Source organism: Grammomys surdaster, unplaced genomic scaffold (assembly GCF_004785775.1).
Source record: "Grammomys surdaster isolate TR1022 unplaced genomic scaffold, NIH_TR_1.0 141, whole genome shotgun sequence".
Classification (NCBI taxonomy): Eukaryota; Metazoa; Chordata; class Mammalia; order Rodentia; family Muridae; genus Grammomys; species Grammomys surdaster.
The window spans coordinates 90,203-117,840 of record NW_021604599.1 but is presented as its reverse complement, the minus strand read 5'-3'; the positions used below and the strand labels follow the sequence as shown (position 1 = coordinate 117,840).

Sequence of the window (27,638 nt, the reverse complement as noted above, 5' to 3'; positions counted from 1 at the left end):
GCTGGAGGACTGGGAGGACAGATGCTGGAGGACTGGGAGGACACATGCTGGGGGACTGGGAGGACACATGCTAGAGGACTGGGAGGACAGATGCTGGAGGACTGGGAGGACACATGCTGGAGGACTAGGAGGACACATGCTGGGGAACTGGGAGGACAGATGCTGGAGGACTGGGAGGACAGATGCTGGAGGACTGGGAGGACACATGCTGGGGGACTGGGAGGACAGATGCTTGGGGACTGGGAGGACAGATGCTGGGGACTGGGAGGACAGATGCTGGGGGACAGGGAGGACACATGCTGGGGAACTGGGAGGAGATATGTGTAGCAGTATATTTTCCCCCACTACATTAAACTCGGTATTTTGGGAGGAGCTAATGTGGGAGGAGTAAAGAGAGGAGGAGGAGCTAGGAAAAGCAGAGGAGAGAAGAGATGTAGGAGCCATGGAGGACCACGCATATATCGAGAGCAGTCTTGGGAAACAACTTACATCTTAAGGTTAGATATTGGAAAACACCTCTAATTGTGTGGGCATCTTGTTATTTGAACATTACGAAATATATAAAGCTATTGGATAATCTTTAAACATTAGAGTCTCATTTCTATCAAGCACCGTGTGGATGGCGGGATGTTCTGGGCTCAGCCCAGCCTTGTGGAGACAGCATGGTAGATTGGCAGAGTCATCTCCCATGCTGGATGCAAAGGCCAGTGTTCTGGTGCTCCAGCTGCTCATGGCCTCAGGCCTTGCCTAGGCGGGAACATGGTGGCATCCTAAAAACAAACCAGATTGGGTGACATCAATTTAAATTTTAACTGTAACAGACATGTGTCCTCCAAGCATGGCTGTTGGACTCATGAACTCATAGCCGCCCTGGTAACCTGCCCAGGATCAAGGCAGCCAATATGGGGGCAGGGCAGGAGGGAGGGCTCACAAGGCCTCACCCCTAACTGAGGAGCTTTTGACAGCTGCTAAGGGAAAATAATCACTCTCCTTTGTGGGTGTGGATGGCCCATGTATGTATATGCAGCATTAACTGAATGATACGTATATCTCAGGACTTTAAGTTGGAGGGGGATATGCTTGTACTTGGGGAATTGAAGGGATTTGGGGAAGGAAATGTGGGTGGATATGATATTCAACTGCCTACATGTATGAAAGTCTCAAAGAGTAAATAAAAGAATAAAAATAAAAAGCTGAGTGTAACAGCACATATCTGTAAGCTCAGGGCTAGGGAGACTGAGACAGGAGGATTCAGTTTATCCTGGTTCCTGAGCTCTAGGTTCAGTGGGAGACCTTATCTCAAAAACTAAGGCAGAAGGTAAGAGAGGAACGCAGTCAACACTGATGTCTCTCCTTCACCCATGTACGCTCACACACACGACACACACAGACAGAGACAGACATCACAGACATGTACGTGGGTGGTCTGAAGTCTGTTGATTTACCAGGTTACATTTTATCAAAGTCCACCCCAAGCTGTGCTGTCTAGATCACTTATCCTTTCATTAGTCATCGAACATTGTACCTCCCGATCAGAATGTATGGTGAAGATCCGATAGTCTGTTCCCTGGCTAGGCTGGTGTGTGAATTGGTACATTTTCATTTCTATTGGGGTCTTGAAAGGTTGCAATGGCCACATGGTGACCTTGGGAAGGTGGCAAAAACACAGAGTTTAGTTCTATTGAGGCAGTGGCCGGTGTCCTTAGAGACTAGCTCTTACCCATGGCTGAGTAGGGAGGAGCCTTGTTCGTTTGCTTTCTTTTCTTTGTGAGACATTATACACTATAGCACAGGACGATCTGAAAATCATTATGTAGCCCAGGCTGTCCTCAAATTCCAGGAAAGCCTCCTGCCTCAGCATCCCAAGTACTAGAATAGCAAGTGTGAGCTACCACATCTGATTTTGACTTTATTGAGCATTTACCATGCCACCTGGTTTCACTGGGACAGGATGGGTGAACCAGCTCCACTAGAATTCCCCTGTCTGCAGGAGTATCCGGTTGTTCTGTGTTTAAGCCCACAGACTATGGGGAGCACATACATTTATAGAAGCAGACATTTCCCTCTGCCTCCTATAGAAGGTAGCTAATTTTAACTGGCATGGAATCAGAGCTATGACAGCATCTAAATAGTAAGTAGACTTTGAAGAATTAGAAAGGAGGTTGTCTCAAAGACAGGGTTTGTCTCTAAACTAGTAAAATTAATAACGGGTACTGTTTTCTTGTTCTAGTAAAGGAGGTGTAGCTAGAGAAGGCCAGAGCCATAATTCTATTACTTATATAGCAGATTGTGTTGTATGAGTTAATGCGATATTACATAGTACTTCAAAATTAATTACATTGGGGAAACCAATGTTCTCCTGATGTACATATAGATAAATGAGTGGGATAAAGAAAATTAAAATACTGGGGGACGAGGGGGGACTTGACATTGTTGTATACTGTAACTCTGCAATTTAAAGTTAAAATGAGTGTATATGTTCTGTGTAAAGCAAACACATTTTATTAATCAAATATTATGCTCGATCTTATCTTGTTTTGTAGGACCAGCAAAAATCTACCAATGTGGTCTACCAGGCCCATCATGTAAGCAGGAACAAGAGAGGACAGGTGGTTGGAACCAGGGGAGGATTCCGAGGATGTACCGTGTGGCTAACAGGTATTAACATGTACACATGCATGTGCGTGTGTGCGAACGTACATTTTTCAAGGAGCTTTTTGTAAAATCGAAACCTGATGTGTGAGATGATTTTAAAGAACTCAGTGTTTATTTGAACCTTTGAAAGAGTGGAGTGGAGAGCTTTGTAAACACCCAGCTGTTGAGCATCACTCTCCTACCCGTGAGAACTAGGGTCTGACAGGCTGAGAGGCCACTAGCTGTCAGTTACCATTCTTTGGCAGCACGAGATGAGACAGCAGATTGTGCCACCTTTCAAGTCTAAGGAGCTTCTCTTGTTCACCCCTTAAGCAAATTTCCTGCCACCGGAAATGGGTTTTTCCTAATTTGACAGGGAATATTTGTCAGCCTGTTGGGTTACCGATGTTTAGAGCTAGTTCTCTGATGTTTTGCTGTTCTGGAGGCCTATTCCATTAACAACGTTAAGAATCTGTGTGAGAAAGACTGCTAGGAATCTCATCTTGGCCACTGGTTGTCTTTTGTCTGTAGAAACAACGTTCTATCTCTGAGATGACCCAGTGAATGTCCCCTTTCTTGTTCTTTTTGATCTACAAGTTCCAAAGCTAGAGATTAGCAATGAACTTGCAATTAGGCCTTAAGACCCTGATAGCCCAGGTCTGAGCCCTGACCTGATGGCTGTAGTTGACATAGCCAGGATTTAGAAAGGGAAACCCAGGACTTTCCAGAAAAGGGAGGGGCCCAGAAACAAACACATGTTTATTTGGGCTGTCAAAGAGGCACACGCGCTGTTGTCCGCTCACTCAGGAAAAGGTCTAACCTGACAGCAGCAAGAAGGAAGGTGGAGCTGGAGGACCTGCCTGCAGTTTCTCCTGCTTGCTTTCTGAGTGCACCGTTTCTGGTTTGTGAGATAAGGTTTCACTCTGAAGCCCAGGCTGGCCCAGAACGATCCAGCTGCTTCAGCCTTTCAGTGCTGAGACTATAGGGCTGTGGGCCACACCCAGGCTTGTTTGTTGTTTTCTGTTTTCTTGCTATTCTTGATTTTTTTTTTCTCCTGGTACTGGTGGTTTCCTGGTTTTATTCACAGCTGGGATTTGCATCAAAACAACTTCATGCGTCTTTTAGTGGGAAGCCAGACAATGCCCATGGAGCCCCAAGTGCCAATATGACAGGCTTGCCTGGTGGGACACCTGCAGTGCTCCCCAGCTCCCTCTGTGAGATGGAGTTTTTAGCAGCAGATACATCTGTATTCCGAGGCTCTGCACCCACTCCTGCTTGCCTTCCCCAGCTCTTCCTAGGGAAGCTCACTTTTCTGCTGAGACCCTCACATAAAACTTATGTTTTCTAATGTGTACTCTTTTTGAAAAGAAAAACAAAAAACAAAACAAAACAAACAAACAAAAAACCTGGTAGGTTGGATATGGGGAAAGTATAAAGGATTTCTTTCCTCTGATTTTTCTTCTCTTCACCTTTTCCAAATTTAATTTTAAGCCTGTGCTTCAGAGGTTCTATATCAGCCATGTAGACCAAAAGAAACCAATTAATCCAGAGGCTTAGATTTGAGAAACCAGACCACCTGCCTCAGCTATGTGGTGTTGCACAAGTCATTTAACCTCTCTGAGCCCCAAACCCTGGTTTATAAAGAACTAGTGCATATTGGGCCCTGCTTGACTCATGGGCGTTGTAGGTGGAGGTAAATGAAATACAGCATCAATACATTCAGCCCAGAGCTTGCCCCCAGCCAAGACAGCACTACTCCAGCGTGTCCCAGAAGATAGCCAATGCCCAGCTACACGGGGACTGAGGGGAGGCCTTTGTTCTCCAACAGCTAAGGGAAATGTAAGGAAATTTAATTTCATTATTCGGATGCAAGAGGACACATCAGAGAGTCAAGGTTCCTATCTTCCATTACTTACCACCTGACATAAATTCTAAGAGGAAGCTGTTACTGAGATCTATTCAGAAGAAACTGTAGTGATTTGGTAAAACTTTCCAGAACCTTCCTTGGCCATATCTTCAATGCTCCTCTGTCAGAGTCAAGAGTGTGACTTTAAAATGAGACTGAAAACCTAGGGACTTTCCTCCTGTAGAGCCCTTCCCTTCCCTCTCTGTGTTTCCTTTCCCCTGAGCTCTGTCATAGCTTTATGGTTTCCTTTTCTATGTGCACATGCATGCACTTGAGCGCACATATACCTACACACATGTACATGCACATACACACATGTACATGCACATACACACATGTACATGCACATACACATGTACATACACACATGTACACGCACATACACACATGTACATACACATACATACATGTACGTGTACATGCACCTACACACATGTACATACACATACACACATGTACATGCACATGCACACATGTACATGCACATACACACATGTACATACACATACATACATGTACATGTACATACACACATGTACATGCACATACACACATGTACATGCACATACACACATGTACATGCACATACATACATGTACGTGTACATGCACCTACACACATGTACATACACATGCACACATGTACATACACATACACACATGTACATGCACATACACACATGTACATGCACATACACACATGTACATGCACATACACACATACATCTTCTCTATGCTTTTATCTTTTCCTTTTTTTCTCTTGCCCAGTTTTCCCATGTTTTCCCAGTTTTTCCATGTTGAGTTTTGTGTGGCAGCAGCCTTGCATCATGGAATATTACTTTGAGCTCTTAGATGATCTGCTCCTCCTCTCCTGTTCTCCTCACCTAGAAAATTATACTGTGGCCTAATCATGCTTATACTATAGTAGATGCTGTGTCTTGACTGCATTTGCATATAAAAAAACGTGACGGGTCTTTCAGAGCGCACGTGCATGTAAGAGATCAGAAACACCTCAGCCAGCATAACTGACCATCTCTGTGTATGTGGGTTTTTTTGTTTGTTTGTTTTGTTTTTTCGAGACAGGGTTTCTCTGTGTAGTCCTGGCTGTCCTGGAACTCACTCTGTAGACCAGGCTGGCCTCGAACTCAGAAATCCACCTGCCTCTGCCTCCCAAGTGCTGGGATTAAAGGCATGCGCCGCCACCGCCCGGTCATCTCTGTGTTTTTAAGTTATTTTTCTGAAAACTCTCACAGCCAAAGCACAGCAGATGGGTCTAATGTCTGGAGGGTGTTCAGTGGAATCTACAGGGAGGTGGGCTTGCTAGTCTTCTGTGTGCCACTCCCTGTGTCCTCTAAGTGCTACCAGAAGAGGTAAGTCAGCTGTCACCACACCTTTGATTTCTTAAGAGCAGTCTCATTTATGTGAACAACTTTCTAATCTTTAAGATGTTTGCAGGCAAAACAGCACACGGTTTCCCTATTTACAAACCCCAGTTGCTTAAAAAACAAAACAAAACAAACAAACAAAAAAACCCTTCCAAACTATAAAACAAATGCAAGTACTCGGGTTTCGTACCCTTTTCTAGATTTTAATGGTTTTCATTTAAGCTTATAGTGTCCTCATAAGAGTTTGGCTGTGTATAAAAGTACCAGATTACCTCACGGTTTTTCATCTTTCGAGGACTTTGGTTTATTGAGAGACTAGCCCCAAACTCCCCATCGTCCTGTTTCCACCTCGACACCGCTGGGGTGACGGGCATGCACCACCATTCCTGACTTGGTCATTTTTCATCTTAAGTCTGCCTTGCCTGCTCTCAACAGGTCTCTCTGGTGCTGGAAAAACAACCATAAGCTTTGCTTTGGAAGAGTACCTTGTATCTCATGCCATCCCATGTTACTCCCTGGATGGGGACAATGTCCGTCATGGCCTTAACAAGAACCTGGGATTCTCTGCCGGGGACCGAGAAGAGAACATCCGCCGGATTGCGGAGGTGGCCAGGCTCTTCGCCGATGCTGGCCTGGTCTGCATTACCAGCTTTATTTCTCCATTTGCAAAGGTAAAAGATTTGTCCCAGGGCAGGAGCTGGCATCCTCATGTCCTTCCTGGGCTGTGGCCCTCAGCCAGTGGAGCAGGGGAGATCCAAGAGCCACTGGGCTTTCACTTTCCCATCCTTTCCCCCTCTCCTGGCGGGTCCTCTCATTTCCTCTATTGGTTATGTAAAGAGAGTTGCCTCACCGCCAGAAGCCAGTGCCCCAGTTGACATGAAGCCGTTATGGGTGACAGTCACCAGGGACATGTGGTCAGAGTTGAATGAGTTGAGCAAGAACCCCACAGCCTGTAATTTCAATTGTCTGCTTAGAATGCTTAGTTCCAAACAGAACTGCCCAGTGCCCGACCCTGGCTTCTGTGGGCTTAGAGGGGACAGAACTGACCAGGGCATCCCTGCTCTGGTCTAAAGCAGGATGTTTCTAGCAAAGCCTTCCTGTGTTAAGAGCTCAGCCCTGCTAAGGGGGAGTTGTGTTCTGCAATTCCCTCTAGAAGGTCTTCAGGCAGTGTGCTTGTGAAAGGGACATCTCTGGACTTGCTGAAAGGACTGTCAGACACACACCTCCTGTAATCCCAAGGGAATCAACCTCAAGAGTACACTGTGTTTTGTCATGAAGAATCTCATTGGGAAATTTCATCCTAACCCATTTTTCCTTATAACAAAACACCAGACCTGATGATTTATGAAGATTAGAGGTTTATTCGGCTTGGGAGGCTGCAGAACCGAAGAGCATGGTGTCAGAACCTTTGTCTGATGAGAGCCTTATAGTGTGCATCTTGTGCAGACAGGAGCAAGTGTCAGGCTCACTCAGGCATGGCCCTCCCCCTCCAGGCTATCCTTGAATCTCTTGACCCTGCTTCAACTTCCCTGGTGCTGGGTTTATGGGCATACTCTCCACTCTTGCTCTCTTTTTATATTTTTAAACACGCGATCTTTCAGGATCGTGAGAATGCCCGCAAAATCCACGAATCAGCAGGACTTCCGTTCTTTGAGATCTTTGTGGATGCACCTTTAAATATCTGTGAGAGCCGAGACGTAAAAGGACTCTACAAACGAGCTCGGGCAGGAGAGATTAAAGGTACGAGAGTAGCTAGCAGCACCTCTCACAGTTACAGACCCCACTAGTCTTCTGATTCTGTCTTTGGAAATCTATCTGAACTCTGTGTCCTGGCTGCAGAAAGCACAGACTTTGGAAAGCTCAGTGTGTTCAGAATGGCCATGGCTTTACGGGATTATCTTTGAAGAACTCTCACCTCAGGCAGAAGGAGTGACATTCAGAGAAAGACACATGCATCCAGATTTAGGAATAGGTCTCAGCAAATTTCTTCCTTCCTTTCTTTCCTTTTGTATTCTAATCAGCAGTAGAAGGCTTGGTTTCTGCCAGATGTCATTACTAACTTGAGGCTTCCCATTCTGAAAATACAGCTGTGTCTTTCTTATCTACAGCAAGGGGTCAGAGATGGAAGCTTGAACATTTCAGTCATAAGTCACATTTTCAGCTTAACACAGTACTGCAGTCTATGTTCTGCCTCATGGGTTGACAGCATTCTTCCCGGGCACGGATATGACTTGGATCTCCCACTCTGCAGGGTTCACAGGCATCGACTCTGACTATGAGAAACCGGAAACTCCAGAGTGTGTGCTGAAGACCAACTTGTCTTCAGTAAGCGACTGTGTGCAGCAGGTGGTGGAGCTTTTGCAAGAACAGGTAGGAGGGTGGTGCTCATGAGTGCAGTGTGTGTGTGTGTGTGTGAGAGAGAGAGAGAGAGATAGAGAGAGAGAGAGAGAAAGGGAGGGATGAAGGGAGGGAGGGGGAGAGGGAGGAAAAGAGAGAGAGACAAAGGGAGGGATGGAGAGAGGGAAAGAGGGAGGAAGGGAAGGAGAGAGGGGGAGAGGGAAGGAGGGTGGGGGAGAGGGAGAGAGAAGGCATATGTGTTGAAAGATAATCTGGGTTTCTTTATTGAACGCTTCCCCTTGCCAGTCTCATTTGTAACTATTGCCAACTCCATTTCCCACAGAGCATTGTACCCCACGCCACCATCAAAGGCATCCATGAACTCTTTGTGCCAGAAAACAAAATTGATCAAGTCCGAGCTGAGGCAGAGACTCTCCCGTCACTACCGATTACCAAGGTAAGAAAACAGAGACTGGTCAGAGCTTCTTAGAATCTAACATTATAAACTATTATACAGTTCCTCTTTAAAACTACTGTGTGTGTGTGTGTGTGTGTGTGTGTGTGTGTGTGTGTGTGTGTGTGTGTGTGATACTGCATGAGTGGAGTCAGGACAACATGTAACAGTCAGTTTCCTTCTTTTCACCATATATGGGGATTGAACTCAATTTATCAGGCTTGGTGGCAAGCACCTTCAGCCACTGAGCCATATTGCAGGCCCTACAATTCCTTTGATCATAAAATATATTGAGTAAAGGTGAGACTGTGAAGATACATTCCCACCCCCTCACCTCCTCTCTGAGGAAATGTCTCACAAAGGAAGGCCAGGTAGAGAAGCTGATGGAAGAAGCAGAAACCATGTTTGCATAGGACAATCTGCATATAGCTCCCCTACACCTTCATTCATGCTGAAATAGAGGCAGGATGCCAGGGATTGTTAGTTAGCAATGGCTGAGAAAGTTTGTCCAGAATGTGAATGCTTCTTAGGCAATTGTGGAGGAATACAAAGCACCGATCTGAAACAAGAAGAGCTTTTCTGCTGTGTGTCTGCTGATTCTGTTGTTATATGTACATCCATGACACCTCAGGAAGGGGTGCTGTCTTGGTACGATGCTTCTATAGACGCAAAGTTGTTACTGTGAAGAACATGATTTTGTGGCTAGAACTGATTACCACCTCTGTAAAATGACAGCCACCACAAGCAAGAATAAAATAACCAACAGGTCAAAGATAAGCCTTTTGAGAAAGTTTATAACTACAGTCAGCTCACACCTACGAGGTGTTCTGTGCATACATATCCTCTTGGATAAAGAAGTCATCCTCAAATATGTCCTCAGAGACCCATATCTGAGATGCAAAGCCCTATGGGAGACCAAAGCCAAGTGTGGAGACTATAAGATACAAGATGAGCAAGAACAAGTAGTTCTTCCAGAGGCTTCTTTTGGAGATTGCACCCATCCCATATCAGGGAGATTCCAACCTGAGGAAAGACAGAAGCAGCCAGTTGCATTGATTTCATTGGCTGGAAGACATGAGATAGAACCCCAAATACTGACTGGTTTGTAGCATTTTTATGGATCAGTCTTACTTGTGCGTAAAGATGGTCAAGACTCTTGTCTTAGTTAGGGTTTTACTGCTGTGAACAGACGCCATGATGAAGACAACTATTATAAGGACAACATTTAATAGGGGCTGGCTTACAGGTTCAGAGGTTCAGTCCATTATCATCAGGGGGGGAACATGGCAGCATCCAAGCAGGCATGGTGCAGGAGGAGCTGAGAGTTCTACATCTTCATCTGAAGGCTGCTAGCAGAATACTGACTTCTAGGCCGCTAGGGAGAGTCTTAAAGCCCACAGGCACAGTGACACACCTACTCCAACAGGGCCACACTTTCTAATAGTGTCACTCCTTGGGCCAAGCATAATAAATAATCACATCTCTTTTGCTATTTTTTATTCATTATGAATTTGGAGATTTAACAAGATGGGCTAATAGGGTACTTGCTTTTGGTAATTAGGACCTCACAAATGATTTATGAATGGAGACCCTTGATTTTGTAAAATGATCCCAAGCACCTCTGTACTCTGGAAAGACAAGTGAACACATCTAAGTGCTGTGAGAGTTCCAGCAACAGGATGGCCTTAGGGGTAGAGGACTTCAGGACCTAATGAGAGGTTCTCCAGGTCATACGGATGACAGGAAAGGTTTCAGAGCAGTGACCTGTGTGCTGAGTTTAAAAAAATCCATAGAGCTTTGAGAGTGGTCAAGAAGATGAAGTACAGCCTTTATCATCCTATCAGCTGAGAGGGCCTGTGTGTTTCGACCACACAGTGCCTTGTAGTGTTGGTAAATTGGTCCCAATTGGGGAGCAAAAGGAGATGGGCATCCCTCCATGACTCCCAGGGGCCAGAGCTTAAACGGTTTTTATATCATGATAATAACATCGGCCTTTATCTTTGAGTCAATGGCTTGCTCAAGTCAGTCAAATGACCAGTAAGTTCGGCTAACGAAAAAGGACAATAGAACCAATATTTTGTGAGGAGACTTAAAAAAAACAAACCAGTGAATTTTTAATTCTCTTGCCCATTATGGGAACAGTTACAGCTGAAAGTATTTAAATAATCTCAATTTGGAGTCATGTGATTGCTCTTTTATAGGAGCGTTCTAGCCTTGTATATACATAGCTGGCTCCTGAACGAGAAGTTCACAGAGCATGTGGGAACACTTAGACCACAGACATGCTTCCTTCATCCTCCTGCCACCTGAGTAAAAGAGATGGCGACCTACCCTGAGCTGTGATGGACACACCCCCTTGTTTTCTGTTTTCCAGCTGGATCTGCAGTGGGTGCAGATTCTGAGTGAAGGCTGGGCCACTCCCCTCAAAGGCTTCATGCGGGAGAAGGAGTACTTGCAAACTCTACACTTCGACACTCTCCTGGACGGTATGTCTTACCTTGTCTCTCACTGCTTAGCCCATGAGAGCTACAAGTTTGCACGTGGACAGGACCGCTAGCCTCTGGGTTGAAGATTCTAGGGCAGCAGTATTTCGACTGTTTACCGTGTGTCCCTTCTATTATGTCTGTTTTCATTTTTAGGATTTTTGTTTTTCATTCTCAAAGGATTTATTATGTAAAGCCAAGCTGCTGAGAAATGAAGGCTTTAACTTGTACACAAAGCCAAGAAAGCATTACAGCTCTGAGTTCCTGTGTTCTTTGCTGGGTCTGATATTCAGAAGCACCATTTTGGGGCATCCAGGAGTTTAGATCCCATCACTGTTTACTGACTCACATGGATGGTTCCTTCCTCCACATTGTACCCATTGCATGGTCCCTGCTTTCCTTGGTGGCTGCTGAGCTGTCAGTGCTCAAACCCTCACATGACAGATGAAGATGGTTTTGTCCTCTGAACCCTGACAAGGGACTGTAATGGTAACTTCTAGGCCACAGGCTAATGACTTTAGAAAAACACTGATCTGGTCCAGGGCGGAAGCAAGTGCTATTCAGAACTCCAGGCTGTTCTCTAAGAATTTCCTTCCTGGAGTCCTCTGAGGTCCTCAGACATGGATTTTTCTATTTCAAGACCATGGGGGAAGTAGCTTCCAGGTGAGGAAGAAATTCTTTAGAGTCTCACTGAACATATAATCCCAGACAAGGCTTTAGGCCTATTAGGAAGAAAAGACCAAATTAAATGTTCAGTCTTTGGAAAGATTCTCTGGGACTGAGGCTGCTGCCTAGGGAATGCCCAAGAAGCAGACTTCTAAGACAGACCAGAACACAACTTTATTCCTCTGCTGTAACTAAGCACACTCCATAACCTGAAGCCTTTGTTTCTGAGATTAAGTACCATCCCAAAAGGACACTTTATTTAAGCCTATCTTGCTGTAACAGGCACTGTTTCGTTTCATTTTTATAAAATCTCTAGAAATTACCCACTTCTCAGAGGAGGACATTGCACTCAGAATCAATGACTTGCTCACGTTTTAAAGCTTATAAGTGATGTCCCACGATCACAGTCAAAACTCCTGTCTGGCACCCCTTCTACACAGGCTCCTCTCCAGGTGTCCTTTCCAGTGGACTAGGGAAGGTCAGGATACCCAAACGAGGAAATCCAACATTTTTCTTGATATCTTGTTTTTGGCACATGCTAAACACAGCTGCATCAAGGATATACTGGACTCAGCAGCCAGCCATATCAGAGAGGTTGACTCTGAGGGAGCATCCAGGCTGAAGCTGTGACCACGGGGAAGCCACATTGAGAGAAGAGGATTCATTCCATACAGTGTCTTGTATAAGAATTGCTCCAGAAAGAAAAAAAAAATGCCTGAATGGCAGATAGGGCTGCTGGGGTCAGTGAGGTAAAGGGTCCTTAGCCTCAGATCCTGGATTGTAGGGAAGAAAACAAGCATCTTATGTCTTCTGCTTTGAGAAAGGAATGAAAGGAAATGCTCCTGGGTTGAGGTGATAGCTTTTGCTAGATCCTCAAGAGAGTGACTCCAAAAGTTGAAGAATTCCAGATGGAGATAATCCTTCTGGGTGATTTGGGAAATAGCTCTCCACTTCCTCTCCTATTGTTTCCATTTCATTTCGTTTCTGTTTCCCTTAAGGCCTCTAACCTGGTCACTTTCCCATTACTACGAGTCTCCGAGCTCCAAGCCCCTGCCTGCTTGTTCAGTCTCAGCTCTTTCCAAAACCTAAACCCTAGTGTTTGTGGGAATCCCTGGGGTGTGTTTCCTATGTCCCCACATCCAGTCTAAAACTATGTGCTACTTGCTGTGTGGATCTCTGCATTCAACAGTCATTCAGACATCAAAGTTCTCAGCACCAGTGTCTGTGAATAGGAAAATACTCACTCTCTTTGTGTCAGCCTCAGATGAGGACTCCCTAGGAGGTTGCTTATGCTTTACAGCAATTCTTTCAAAATCTACATGGATCGCTCTATCCCAAGGTGCCACCATGGCAAAACACTCATACACATAAAGTAGAATTTAAAAATAAAATAAAATAAAATAAAAAACAGAGGGCCCAGGCCTATAATCCAAGCCAATTTGGAGGATCACACGTTCGAAGACAGCCTTGACAAGTTAGTTAGACCCTACCTCAAAATAAAAGGGGGAAACAGGGCCAGGGACATAGCTCTGTGGTAGTGCACTTGACTACCATTGGTGAGGCTGTGGGTTCAATTCTTTGAACTGAACAAAGGTATCATGGGTATCAGACTCTCTGTGTCTTCGTTTAGTTTTAGCCTAGCATGAGGCAGAATATAATAGTGGGTAAGAGTGTGAACTGTGACGTTAAACTGTTCTGGATTTATCGGTCAGTGATCAGCTGTGACCCTACCTAACAAGTCAACTCACTGACGTTAGATCTCTGATCTGCGTGGTGATGATAACGGGGGGACTCACCTCCCTGGGATACTGAATGTTTAAGAAAAATGACCCATGCAGTAGTGAAGTTCCAGACATGTTAGCTATTAACAGAAACAGACCCCTGCTACTGCCGGTTAGAAGGACTTGGAGACCTAAAATGGCTTATCAGCTTGAGCCAGCCCAGATAAGGTCATTGGCTAGCAACAACCCCTCACTGAGCATGCACACACCGGGCTTCCTCTAACTGCAGAGGACAGAGAGGCCCTGAAAACAGAGTGAGCTTGTAGAGCAGACAGGATGGCTTCTCTGCACCCGCCCAATGGCAGAAGTTTCTTCTTGCCACATGCCACATCACTTTAAACCAATGCACTCTGAATTCCCTGGGCTGTGGCATCTGGGGGAGGCCACTTGAGCCCACTATACTTCCCATGTCATTGTCTCCTTGAAGTGCATGCCTAGTGTGCTGGTTTTTAAACTAAGAAACACTTAAGCTCCAGAAAGTGACACATATATCAGAGTATATGTATATGAATATATGTCTCAAAAGGCATGGCAAGGTATCACCCATATAGATATTACTTCATCTTTGACAGTTTATGAAGGTTTGAGTCACCATTGACACTGAAATATTTGTGTAGCCACAACCAAGAGCCACACAACCATAGCCACACAGCTGCACAGCGGCACAGCCACACAGGCACACAACCACACAGGCACACAGCCACATGGTTCCATCTTTCTACCTTCAAACTGTGAATCTCTTGGTTACTTACAATCTGCAAGCAACAGATACCAATCTCACTCTGCCTCCTAGGAAGTATTCTGTTAGTTTTAATTTTCTAAAAGGTTCCCATTTTACCCTGAGTCTAAAAATACCACTCAGTCTATTTAGTACAAAACCAAAAGAAACTAGTACAAAACCAAAGTTCCTGCAAAGTGACCATTCTTGTGGCTTTCTCTTTTCATATCAATGTCTCCTCTTATTTTCTTTCTCACTGGAAATATAGTTTTAGGGTTGTCACAGACTCTCCTAGCATATATATCCCACATGCTATTGGGTGTTGGGATAAAGAGAACTCCAGTATTTAAAGTTTTCATCAGCTAACCTTCCAAGGCAGGGATCTACCACCAGTGCTTGCTAATCACCCAGGACTAGAGTTTGAGGTAGGTTATCCTATTTAACCTGAATGAAGCTGTTTTAGTCTTTATAAGGAAGGAAGTGTTACAAGGGGCAGAAATCTCACCTGAAGCTTGCATTCGAACACAGGTCCTGATGATCCCAACACTTGGGTTTACTTTCCTGGGCATACTGTCAAGTTCTCTAAACCTCGGGCTTCTACATTCTACAGTTGTTCCTGTCTACACATTCTCCCAAAGCCTTGTTTGGGAACCATTTAGCAGGACTGCCGAAATTAAAAGCGTGGCTAAAATATGTTATAATTATTTCAAACAGATAATCTGTTGAACAATATTTTTAGAGTGCACTGATGAATATTGCACAAAAATGGTGTTACCATATATTTGGTGTCATCTGCCTGTTTTTAAAAATAGCATAAGAAGGAACTGAAAATATGTGCATGTTCCATATGTGAGGTGTCATAATACGAATTTGTTCCTTGACATTGTTACTTCAAGATCCTCGTGGTGGAGAGCTGAAAACATGTTTCTTGTGTTTATATTTCTCTAGGCATGGTCCTCCGTGGTATGTACTTCAATTTCCAAGTAGTTTAATTATTGTAATTAGACATGTCACATTAATTTTTTTTTAAAAAATTATTAAGGATATAATTTAAGAATCCAAATTAACCAGTTGGAATTGCTCAGTTCATAATCCAACCAGTTACAGTAAAATCAGACCACATTGTTCTGTTCATTCAAGTACAAACAACAGATTTCTGGATCAGATGAAACTATTATATTTGTAGTGTTGAGTTTGGCTGACATCAGCAAACATGTTTCTAAGTTACCATTGCACACTTTGTTCCTGAGTTCTTTTGAATTTATGATCATCTAATGAGTTCTGGTTCCCTTTTAGTTTCAGAAATTTGAAATTAAAATTTTCTGTCACACTTACAAAACCTTTATAGTCAGTGAAGAAATCCATTTTAGATTTAAATAAGTAAACGTATCTGGTTGGACTGTGCACGGCCATTCTTTGTTTGTTTGCAAGTCTGATTATGCATGGACTTAATTGCAAGCTATCATAATTGATGGTTACAAAACTAAAAATAAATATACACTTACCGGGACTATAAATTTCTACATTGTACCAGAATGAGGTAAAATTCCTAACGTATCATTTGTCTCACAGATCACTTTTATTATTTTTTTCCTTAAAAAAGCCAAGTTATGCAATAAAGGTTAATTTTATTTTTTGGAGAGAAAATGTCTATGCAGCCAGTAAGCAGATTTACAATGCTAAAGAGAAAAGACCTGACAATTGTTTAAAGCAAAAGGAAAATTACTCAATTAGACAAAAAAATATCTGTTGGGTTTCCTATGGTTAAAACAACAATACTCTTCCAAAAAAACGAGAGAAAGCATAATGAACCAATCAAGGCAACTCTCAACAGAGCTGAGACACATGAAGGGAAAGCAACCAATCAAGGTGACTCTCAACGGAGCTGAGACACATGCAGGGAAAGGCCAAAGGCTCAAGGAACGTCTGAAGCCACAGAGAATGCTCAGCATAGCTCAACTGTAGCATAGGTTTATGTATAAAAACAAACTAGAGGGCCTGGAGAGATGGCTCAGTGGTTAAGTGCACTTGCAGCTCTTGCAGAGAAGACTGGGGCTTGGTTCCTGTGGCAACCATGTGGCAGCTCACAACCATCTACAACTCCAGTTCCAGAGAAGCTGACTCCCTCATCTGGCCTCCCACACATACACAGTATACAGACATACATGCAAGGCAAAACATCCATGCATATGATATTTAAAAAAAAATAAGCTTTGTTTTGTTTTTAAGTGGAGAAGAGGCTGTGGACAAGGTTCAGTGTTTTAGAGCATGTTCTGCTCTTACAGAGGATGGGAGTTGGATACTCAGAGCCCATGTTGGGCATCTCACAACCCTCCGTAACTCCAGGGAATCCAATGAATGCCTCCGGCTACCATGAACACTCACACTCCCTGCCCATACCATGCACAGATACATATAATTTAAAAATAAGTCTTTTAAAACAATGTAGAGAAAAGACTAGCACTGTAATAAGGTAGAACACTTGCCTCTGGTACATGAAGTTCAATCCCCACTAATGCCACAAACATACATTCATTCATACGTACATACATACATACATACTTATATACATACAAACAAAAAGCCAAAAGCAGAGGAAGAAGATAGGGAACCACGTTAAGCACGTCCATGCCCACGCAGCTCTGCAGTCCCGGGCATATGGGAGCAGTTGGTGTTATTACTTAGCAGCCGTCCTGTCCCTGTGAGCCCACGGGTGAGCCTTTTATCTTGAAAAGAGGGAGAGTTCCACATCACTGTGGACGTTCACTAAGCACATTCTGCAGCTGGAAAACAAAGTGTCCTTGGGACATCAGTGTTGCTGGCATGCTGCAGACGGGGCAAGGCTTCCTGATACTCCCTTCGACCTTTGCTTTGCAGTTTGCTTTCCTTCCGTCTAGTCAAGCCTGTATAATCAGAACAGAGCATGGTGGTCTCTCTCTCTCAGTGGTGTCCTCAGTATGCCACCCACAGAGAGCGTGGCTTCTCCTTAGGACTGGAACATCCCTGGATGTGTTGCTCTTTGTTAACTCCCCCTTTCCTGCTAGCCTTAGTTGTGGTTCGTCACAGACTTCAATTAATACGTATTTTACAGCTGTGTTTCCCCAGCAACCTGGGAAGGTACACACTGCTACCTCGTTTTTTTTTTTTTTTAAGAAAGCCCCACTTTAGCCAGGCAGTGGTGGTGCACGCCTTTAATCCCTGCACTTGAGAGGCAGAGGCAGGTGGATTTCTGAGTTTGAGGCCAGCCTGGCCTACAGAATGAGTTCTAGGACAGCCAGGGATATACAGAGAAACCCTGTCTCGAAAAACAAAACAAACAAACAAACAAAAAAACCAAGAAAGCCCCACTTTGAGTCTGGTGTTCTCTGTAAAGGGCCTGGCTGCTCCTGCTTCCAGTGATCTCTGAAATGGAGTTACTCTGACAGCAAACTCTTCCTGCATGCTATCTAGTCTGCAGTCTATAAAGGCAGCTTCTGTATAGCGCAGGCTTTTACAGCAGACTCGGAGTCTGTGTTGCTGGCAGTTGGTACTTGTGATGTTCTTTTAGGTCTTACTAACTTGAGAGAGTTGGGGAGGACAAAGTGGTATCCCTGCAACTGGGTTTTGTAGCTGCTGAGGAGTTTTATGTCCCACAGAGAACAACACAGATCTTTACCTGTCAGAAGCATGTTAAAGCAATTGCCATCTTGGGACTTCACTGACTTACGTTTTCTCACACCCACAAATAAAACAGGAGTACTTTCTGCTCCTGGAGGGTATCCCCTCGGGTCTCCCCTCCCACTCTCTTCTGAACCCTGATCTCACTTTGAGTGTTTAGTGTTACACATCAGACCAAGGCCCTTATTTTTTAGCTGTAGGACAGTCTCATTAGAACACTGAGCATGCGTACAAAGGGAGATGAAAGGAGGCAGTCTCATCATTCTTACACTATCTGGCATCATTAAGAAATGAAAGCCAGTTTTTAAGTTTCAAAATAAAAAGCAATTACACCCTCTTAATCATTTTATCTAAAAATTCTTCAAAATATTCATACTTATTTGGGTGGGAGTGGAGTTTGAGACAGTCTGAGATACCCCAGGCTAGCCTCAAGCTCACTATTATAGACCAGGATGCTCTGAAGTCCTGATCATCCATCCTATCTCTACCCCCTAATGCTGGGCTTACAAGCAGGCATGGTTACTACATCTGTTTACTGTTCATATTAAAACAACAACAAACCTTTAACTGGGCCTGGTGGTCCAGGCCTCTGCTCCCAATACCTAAGAAGATCTATCAGCAGTTCAGAGTCATCCTAGCCTGTTAGTTCTAGGGCAGCCTGGGCTACAAGAAACTCATTCTCAAAAACAAAACAACAACAACAAAATAAACCCCACAATTTTTAAAGCCTCTTATTTACTCACATGACACATAAAAATTGTTTGAGTTGTACCTCAGTGGTACCCTGCTTGCCTAGCATGGAAAAGGCCTTGTAGATTTAATAATCTATAGCTTCACTAAAACAAGCAAACAAATACACATACAGAAACACAAACACAGAAATGTACACACTCTATAGTGAGAGACCTCTATGATTTGCATTTTTTAAACTCATTTTAAATGATTTGTCTATGTGTGAGCATATGCACATGGGTACAGTTTCCCACAGCAGCCAGAGGCTTCTGACTACCTGGAGCTAGAGATACAGGCATTGTGAGCCGCCTGACAGGGTCCCCTGCAGAATGTACTCTTAATTGTTGAGCCATCTCTGCGGCACCCTGCAGTTGTTTTTGTTTGTTTATTTTTTTTTTGTTTTGAGACAGAGTAACTAATACTCTACATTAAAATATACATATATGTATATATATGTATTTATCAGTGTTCTCCAGAGAAACAACCAAGAGAGAGAAAGGGGGAAGGGGAGAAGGGGGAAGGGTAGGAAGAAAGGGTAAGGAGGAGGGAGAGGGAGAGAGGGAGAGTATGTGCGTGTGCACATGCACACACATTTTCATTAGCTCATGTGACTATGGAGCCTAGCAGGTTTAAAATCTGAACAGCCAGGGAGAGATGCAATTTCAGTGCCAGGTCATTTTGCTACCCGAGTTGCCTCTTCTGGGGAAATGGGTCTTTTTTCTCCCCAGGTTTTTCACTGATTGGATGAGACCCACTCATTTAAATGTCAATGTCATCTAAAAGTAAAATCCACACAAACACTGGGAATATTTGCTCAAATGTCTGAGTACCATGGCCCAGCAACATGAGTACAGAGAGTTAATTGCCAGTTCTTCTGTCTGGCTGTTGACATGTTATGAAGTTGCAGCTTCTGTGTTATATGCAGAGGAATTAGAACGGCTAGCTTTCTCTACATTTCTGTTAAAATAAGAAACTCAGCGGAGGTGGGAAGATCTTACTCTCTAGAGAAAGCACATATTTAGGAAAGTTTAGTAAGTGGCTTTGTACCATCTATCATGTTCTTTTTAAAGATTTATTTATTTTTATTATACATGTATGTCAGTGCATAGGACTGCAATGACTATAGATGCCAGAAGGGGACATCTGACCCTCATGAAATGGAGTTGGAGCTGGTTATTAGCTATTGTATAGGTGCTGGGAACCAAATCTTCTTTCTCTGCAAGAACAGCAAGTGCTCTTAACCACAGACCACCTCTTCAAGCCCCACACCCATGGTTTTTGAGTGATGGGTTTTTATTGTAGCTGAGCTAGCAAGACTGTTATTCCCAGATAAGTGAGCTTAATTATCCCTTAACAACATTTGAAGATAGAGCTGTATCTGGACTGAGTGGCCATCAAGGGGCTGCTCGTCTGGGGTGTGAACTCAGATTTTGTTCCCCTCTCTTTTCAGTTCAGTTATGTTGGCAATGCCAAACACGGACACAGGTTCATCTCCAAGAACAAGTGGAGCTTTCAGTTTGGCCAGTCTTTATTTTGTTTCATTGATTTTTAAAGACTAAGCTTTGGGCTGAAGAGATGGCTCAGTGGTATAAGAATATTTGGTGCTTTTTAAGAGGACCCAAGTTCAGTTCTAAGCATCCATGTTAGGGGGCTCACAACTGTCTATAACTCTAGCTCTGGGGGATCTGAAGACCTCTTCTAGTCTCTGGGTGCACCTATACACACACACACACACACACACACACACACACACACACACCCTAAATAAATAAGTAAGTAATCTTAATAACAAAAGACTTCACTCTTCATAGTGCAGTAAGGCTAGCACCAAGGTTTTAAAAGGCAATCCACACAAAGTATCTCCATCTTGTCCTCAAAGCTAGGTCACTTACTGAAGCAATTTATGTCAGGAATTGGTCAAAGAATTCCTATTAGTCTTGAAGAAACCAGAACAGTAGCCTGTCTGTGTTGGCCTTGGGTCTTGATGCCCAGAAGAGGCTTTAGAAGGAGGACTGTACACATATTAGCCATCCCTGAAGAACGCCTCACCTGGAATATGGCACTCATGCCTCAAGGGGGGGGGGTCTTTCTACAGATGGAGTCATCAACTTGAGCATTCCCATCGTACTGCCTGTTTCTGAGGATGACAAGGCACGTCTCGAAGGGTGCAGCAAGTTTGCCTTGATGTACGAAGGTCGGAGAGTAGCTCTATTACAAGACCCTGAATTCTATGAGCACAGGAAAGAGGAGCGTTGTTCTCGTGTGTGGGGCACAGCCACTGCAAAACACCCCCATATCAAAGTAAGTATAAAACCTTTGCAAAGACTTTTTAAGAAACGTTTGTGTGCGTGTAGGTTCGGGGGAGGGAGGTACACTTGTAGGTATAGGTGTATAATTGTATGTGTGTCAGAGGTCATAGGACAACCTTGGGTGTCATTTCTTAGGGTGTGTGCCTTCAACCTTCTGTTTGAGACAAGGTCTCTTACAGGCCTGGGGTTTTGCCAGGCTAGACTAACTCGCCAGCAAGCTTTCTGCCATCTTCTTGTCACTTCCTCTCACCTCTCCATCACTGAGACTACGTGCACAGCTTTTTACATGCATTCAAGGGGTCAGAACTCAGATCCTCGTACTTATGAGGCAAACATTTTACTAACTGAACCATCTTTCCAAGTGGAAATTCTGTTTGTTTTTATTTTTGTATGTGTACATATGTGATATATGGTCATGTGTATGTGCGTGCTTGAGAGTGTATATTCATGTATGAATGCATGTGGAGGCCAGAGAGCGACACAGGGTATTTTCCTCAATTGCTCCCTACCAGATTTTTTTTGGGTCAGTGTCTCTTACTGAACCTGGAGCTCACCAGTTTGGTTAAGATAGCTGGCCAGAAAACTCCAGGGCCTGACCATCTCTGCCCTCCAGGGCCGGTAGGACAAGCATGTGCCTGTGAACCCAGATTTTTACATGCATTCTGGGGATCCAAATTTAGGTCCTTCCTCATGTCATGTTTATGTGGTAAGACCTTTATTGCCTAAGCCATCTCCCCAAATTCATGGCTGAGTAAAGAATTTTTTTTTTTTCTGAAACCAGGTACGATGGTAAAACCCTTAAATCCCAACACTACAGATCAAGAGGCAAGATCAGAGGTCATCAGTTAAATAGCTAGCTTGCTAGTTTAAGGCTAAGTTTGGTTACAGAAGACTATGTCCAAAAACAACACAAGCCCCAGCCCCACCCCAGAAAAGTGCATAAGGACCACATTAAATGAACCCAAGCAACCCCTGAAAAGAACTCAGAGTTCATGTTCTGTGGCCAGCGAGAGGGAGTCAATAACATCTTTCTATAAACAGACCAGTACACACAGTGGCTAAGTTCCAAGAAGATACTACATTGTCATCAGTGGCTGTTCATCTGACTAGGGTGAACGCTCCTCTCTAAAGCCAAATCAAATTCCCCAGCAACTTCTAATAGCATCTGGTAACGCAGTGTCAGTGAGGAGCTATCAAGGGGTCACTGGAGATAGGTCACTTCCTGTACAATTCTGTGAAACTGAATGCAAATCCATTCTTCATCGGAGACTCGGGCATCAGGGTGGAAGTGAAGAGAGATACTACTAATCTAATTTGACTTCCTCAGTTCCCCAGCTTGGTTAGCTTTCAAGCTTTCGAGTGACACCATGAGCAGTCAAGTCCCAGAGGGCTCTCAAGGACCTTGAGACAGACAAAGCACACTGACCTTCCTTTGTCTTTTGGCAAAACGACAAGGCCAAGACATATTGAACAGCGTTTCCAACCCTATGACCTTGAAGAAAATTACATTTTTTTTTTCAGTTGTGAAATGTTACAAGATAGGAAAGACATTCTCAAGGCCCAGTTAGCGGCCCCTGAAGCCTTCTTATTGTGAACAGAAAAGCTCAGGGAGCAAAGGAAGCAGCTCTTCCGCTTATTAGACACAACCATCAGCCTTCAAGGTAAACATCCCTTCATGCACAGGCAGGTCAGAGTCGTCTGAGAAGTTTTCACTTCGAGTCTGGCAGAAGGTCGTTGAGATAGCAGCTCCAGAAATACTACATTCTAGCCTTCAATTACATTTCTGACCATTTCTTTTATGATTGTAATCACGAAGGTTTGGGACCTTATCTTTCTGCAGTGACCTGAAGCATAACGGCCTATCATTATCTCTGCTCAAAGATTTCTCCTCTTTAGGTTTAACCCACATGACCCAAAGACATAAAACTAACCTCAGATAATGTCTAGGGGGAACTTGAGTGACTTTTTTTTTTCCATCTTGTCTTGCAATATATATCAGCAGTTACAGTCAGTTTCTCAGAAGCCACGGAGATTGGTGGTGTGCCCTATGTATGTCTTTGACAGAATTGTCAGTGACTCTACACTATTGGTCATTAGAGGAACTAATGGGAAAAAAAAGTCATAAATAACCAGAGTTAAAAAGCAAAAAAGCATTCACCCCCATATACATTACACTGGGGTTTCCTTTCGGTAAGGCATATTCAAACAACACATGAGTTTTATTGGGTAAAATAATTCTTATTTAATATACTGAAACTCATACTAATACTTTAACATAGCTTTTTTTAAGAACACAAAATCTCGTAATGGTTTTATTCACAAAAGGAACTGTGGCCCTTGTGTTTTCAGATGGCATTGGGAATTTTTGCAGAGAGTTGTCAGTTAGCAAGGAAATGGCCTCCCTCTGTCCCACCACTCCATAACTATGGGTACTCCTGAGCTGTCGTAGAGTTCTATTGCTGTGAAGAGCTGTGTGACCATGGCAGTCTTATCAAGAAAAGCATTTCATTGGGGGCTGGCTTCCAGTTTCAGAGGTTTAGACCACTGTAGTCATGGTGGGGAGAATGGCAACACACAGGCAGACATGGTGCTGGAGAAGTTCTACATCCAGATCTGCAGGCAGCAAGGAGAAAGAGACATTGGGCCTGGCTTGAACTCTGAAACTCCAAAGCCCACTCCAGTGACATACTTCCTCCAACAAGGCCACACTTCATAGTGTCCACCAAGCAACACCACTCCTCGATGGCCAGACATTCAAATCTATAAATCTTTATAGGGGCCATTTGTAGTCAAGCCACCACATGCCCCTTCTACTCAAGAAATCTCAGAGTCACAAAGTATGGAACCAAATGGCATAATCTCAGAGTCACTGTGAGGAACAGCTAGAATGTGTGGAAGTAATACTCAGAGGAAACCCATGATCTTACCCATAGGTGCTCTCTTTTACCAACCAATAATTTTTCTCACAATTCCCTAGTCAAGTAAGTAAAAATGATCACTCTCATTTTAAAGATGTAGAAATCAGGAGAACGAAGTATGTCTTCCCAATGGAAGGCAGGATCAGAGGTTTTTGTAGCTCTATGTGCAGCCACTCAACACGTAAACAAAACCTACATGCCATTGTGATGTTTTCTTTTTCCCTTTGTTATTCAATTATCAAGTTCTGGCAGCTCTTCCAAGTATTACTGAAACATATTAATTCACTCCTGTTCCAGTTTGGGTCAGATTTCATGTAGCACTAGCACCCATACATTTCTCTAGACATTCCAGAGCTGGTCATTACATCATGCTAGTTCCTTCCAATCTCACAGCATCATCTTATTTCCTCCTTTCTGAAGTCAGTCCTCCCTCGATTCCTAGATATGACTCAATGGCCTAATACCTACAGCAAGCAATACTGAGGGTGATGCTAAAATACCAGCCTGGGAACCACTGATGAGAGCTAGGGGATGTGGTAGGAAAGAAAGCTTGGTTTTCTCAAGTTTCAGGTTTTGATACTGACTTTGGTACAATAGCTGTGTGCGCCTCGACTCTGGCACTTCCTTTCTGCAAAGTGGCCTCCTTATCTGAAAGCAAAGATGTTTAAACTTGCAAGATCTTCAAGTCCCTTTTAGTGTTGCCAAGTGTCTCAACCCACCAGCTTCCAATAATGACACAGAGACTTACATTTATTTATGAATGCTTAGGCCTTGTAGCTTAGGCTTCTTAACTAGCTCACATAACCTAATTAGTCCGTTTATTTTCATCCATGTTCTGCCACATGAGCTGTTAATTCTCCTTCAGTCCTTCCTCCTGTTCCTTCCTCCATGTCTGACTCTTAGATCCTCCCATGTCTGGTTCTTTCCCAGATTTCCTATCTCTGCTCAGGTGTTCTTCTGCTCCTCTCCTGCCCTGCTATAGGCTGTCAGCTCTTTATTAAACCAATCAGAAGGTGATGGAGAAGGCAGGTGAGGCTTCATGAAAATAACAGTACCAAAGTCCAGACAGCTCTCTACTCGCACAGAAATCAACATTTGAAATAATACAAAGACAACTTTTACACGGTGCGCAAGATTATCCCAACACTTTAAGCCTTAATCAGATGGCTTGGAAAGGAGTAGGTAATCCTAAGCTCTAATAATGTTCCAGACCTTCCTTCGTGGGAGCAGGACACAGTTCTAGGAATGATCAGAGCACCTTAAGCACGCGGCTACCTTGAAAGTTGTTTCCCCCTCTTCAGAAAAGACAAGAAGACAGTTTTGGCATCGCTTGTCACAGACCTGCCTTTACATTGGGTGGTGATCAATGTCACTTAAGTGCTGGCTTCATTATGAAGTAGCAGTCCAGTGTAGGGTTGACCCTTAGAGTCCAGAGTGTTATGGAGCTCCTAGGGATTTGGGTCAACTTTTTTAAAGTTTTCTTTAAGCAGTGAGGACAAACTCATGTATAGTACTAGTCTTTGAAAATATAAGTATACAATGTTTGCCCAAGGACAGAGTTTAGAAAGGAGGCTATGAAAACAGAACTAAATCCATTGCACAATTACCTCCAAGGTTTCTCAAACTTAGTACCATGTCCTTTTATTGTTGTTGTGAAGGCTGTTTGTACCACACAGGGTGCCTAGGTACATGCTTTGGTTGCACTAGATTCTAGATGGAGCACGTGCTTTCCTACTTCACTTGTGACAGTCAAACTGACTGGAGATACCAGATGTGACAAAAATCATGCTAGCCTAACCTTCCATTCTCTGAATCCCTCTAGGATGTAAACCTAGTATCTGCCTATGGGGAAGCTGAGCCAGAGCAACACATTGCTACCTTCTCTCTGCTAGGTGCTTCATGGGTCAGCTTTCTCGGTCACTCCTGCTTCCCTCTACAGTAAAGACATCGTTGGTGTCATTTTGTCCTCATCTGAATGAAAACATACACAATTTGTCTTTTTGTGACTTACTTCACTTTCCATCCCCAGGGTTATTTGTGTTTTGATTGTCTTTTTATGACTGTCTTACTTTCTCAGGATTATCTGTGTGAAATCATTGAGCAAGATTTCTTTCATACTAAAAGCTGAATGGTGTTCCATGCTGTATGTGCGTGTGTATTGTACCTCTGGTAGACATTCGGATTGCTGTGAACACTGAGTATGCAAATCTCTCTTCAGGATGCAGGGCTGCTGGATCAAAAGATTGTTCTAAGTTGTTTTTTTTTTTTAATGATGTTTGTGTGAGTTTTTTGAGGCATGCTGAGTGTGTGGACTTCAGAGAACAGCTTATTGGAGCTGGTTCTACAAGGTGGGTGCCAGGGATTGAACTCATGTCATCATAGTTGAGTTAGCACCTTTACACAGAGCTACCTCACTAGCTCCACCATTTTAACTGTGCCTTATTTGACTTATCATTGCTCTGGAGGAGTTTTCTGTTCTTTTTAGATATGCTATCACTCTGTAGCCCAGGCTGCCCTCAGACTTCAATCTCCTGCCTTGGCCCCCTGAGTGCTGGTATTATAGGCATGTACCACTATACCCAGGTTGTAGGAGTGGCCCCTTGGGATGTAGTAGGATTTGGAACAGTCATCCTGTAGAGAGATTTTTGCCCTATTGTCTTTTTGTTCAAAGAAACTTTTCAGTTCATGGCAGTCCCTGCTTTCTACTTTTGCTTTGTTAGTCTGTGCTTTGAGTGCTATAGTCAAGAAGTCACTGACAACCTCGATGTCATGAAGCCTTTGTTCCCTTTTCTTAAGCATCTTATAATTTTTATCCATTTTTATTTTTGTACTTGGGATATAGGTCCATTTCTTTTTGAATGTGTCTAGTTTTCTCAACGTTTGCTCAACAGGCTGTCTTTTCTCCCCAGAGTTGTCTTGACATCCTTGTCAGAGACCTTTGAGAAGATGGGGTATTAGTTAATTGTCTTTCTTGCACTGGATACATGGATTTTGATCCACTTTGTTGTTCATTGGATTCTCTTTTTATTTCTAAATTGGGCATAAATGAAGGAGGCTGCCTCTGGGGGTAATTTCCATGGAAACTGTGCTAAACAGTAACTACCTGGTGGGAGAACAGAACAAAATTTATCCTGAAGGTTTCTGTTTTGAAGTTCTATTGACAACAATCTAACATGTATTGGATGGTATTAGGAAGGTGCCAGCAGAGGTTCTCAAAACATGGTCCATGGAACTCTAGCAGGACTCAATTCTTAGCAGAAAACTCCCAAGTGAAGAGCCAGGTAACAGTCTTAGGCAATTTCCCAGTGTTGCCATTGGCATGGCTGGTACAAAGCAATAAAGGGCAAACTGCTGGTGCTTCACCCAATTTTCACAATTGTACTAAGAAACCAGCAGCTTCACTGGAGGACGATCTTTATGATGCTGTAAAAAAGACTCTTGTGTCCATATTGTTGATTTTTTTTCCCCATAACTCACACCAGAGAAATGCAAAAATCACTTCTGCTACAAACATCAAAACTCAATGGCTGGTGTAAGAAAGAGTTCTTGTCAAGTTGTTTGAGTACTGGGAAAACAGCTATGTCTCCCTATCTCACAAACACACACACACACAGAGAGAGAGAGAGAGAGAGAGAGAGAGAGAGAGAGAGAGAGAGAGA

General features: G+C 43.6%; 1 protein-coding gene across 2 annotated transcripts in view; it reads left to right on the top strand.

The window, feature by feature from the left end:
- Papss2 (3'-phosphoadenosine 5'-phosphosulfate synthase 2) overlaps window positions 1-27,638 on the top strand; it is a 75,969-nt gene that overhangs the window by 38,645 nt on the left and 9,686 nt on the right. The window contains exons 2-9 of one of the 2 annotated variants that reach the window (XM_028763970.1): window positions 2,544-2,658; window positions 6,360-6,595; window positions 7,526-7,664; window positions 8,176-8,294; window positions 8,605-8,718; window positions 11,090-11,201; window positions 15,312-15,326; window positions 20,848-21,053. In XM_028763970.1, the coding sequence (XP_028619803.1) occupies window positions 2,544-2,658; window positions 6,360-6,595; window positions 7,526-7,664; window positions 8,176-8,294; window positions 8,605-8,718; window positions 11,090-11,201; window positions 15,312-15,326; window positions 20,848-21,053 (1,056 nt within the window). The remainder of the gene's footprint in view (window positions 1-2,543; window positions 2,659-6,359; window positions 6,596-7,525; window positions 7,665-8,175; window positions 8,295-8,604; window positions 8,719-11,089; window positions 11,202-15,311; window positions 15,327-20,847; window positions 21,054-27,638) is intronic. The other variant, XM_028763971.1, reaches the window with a different exon arrangement.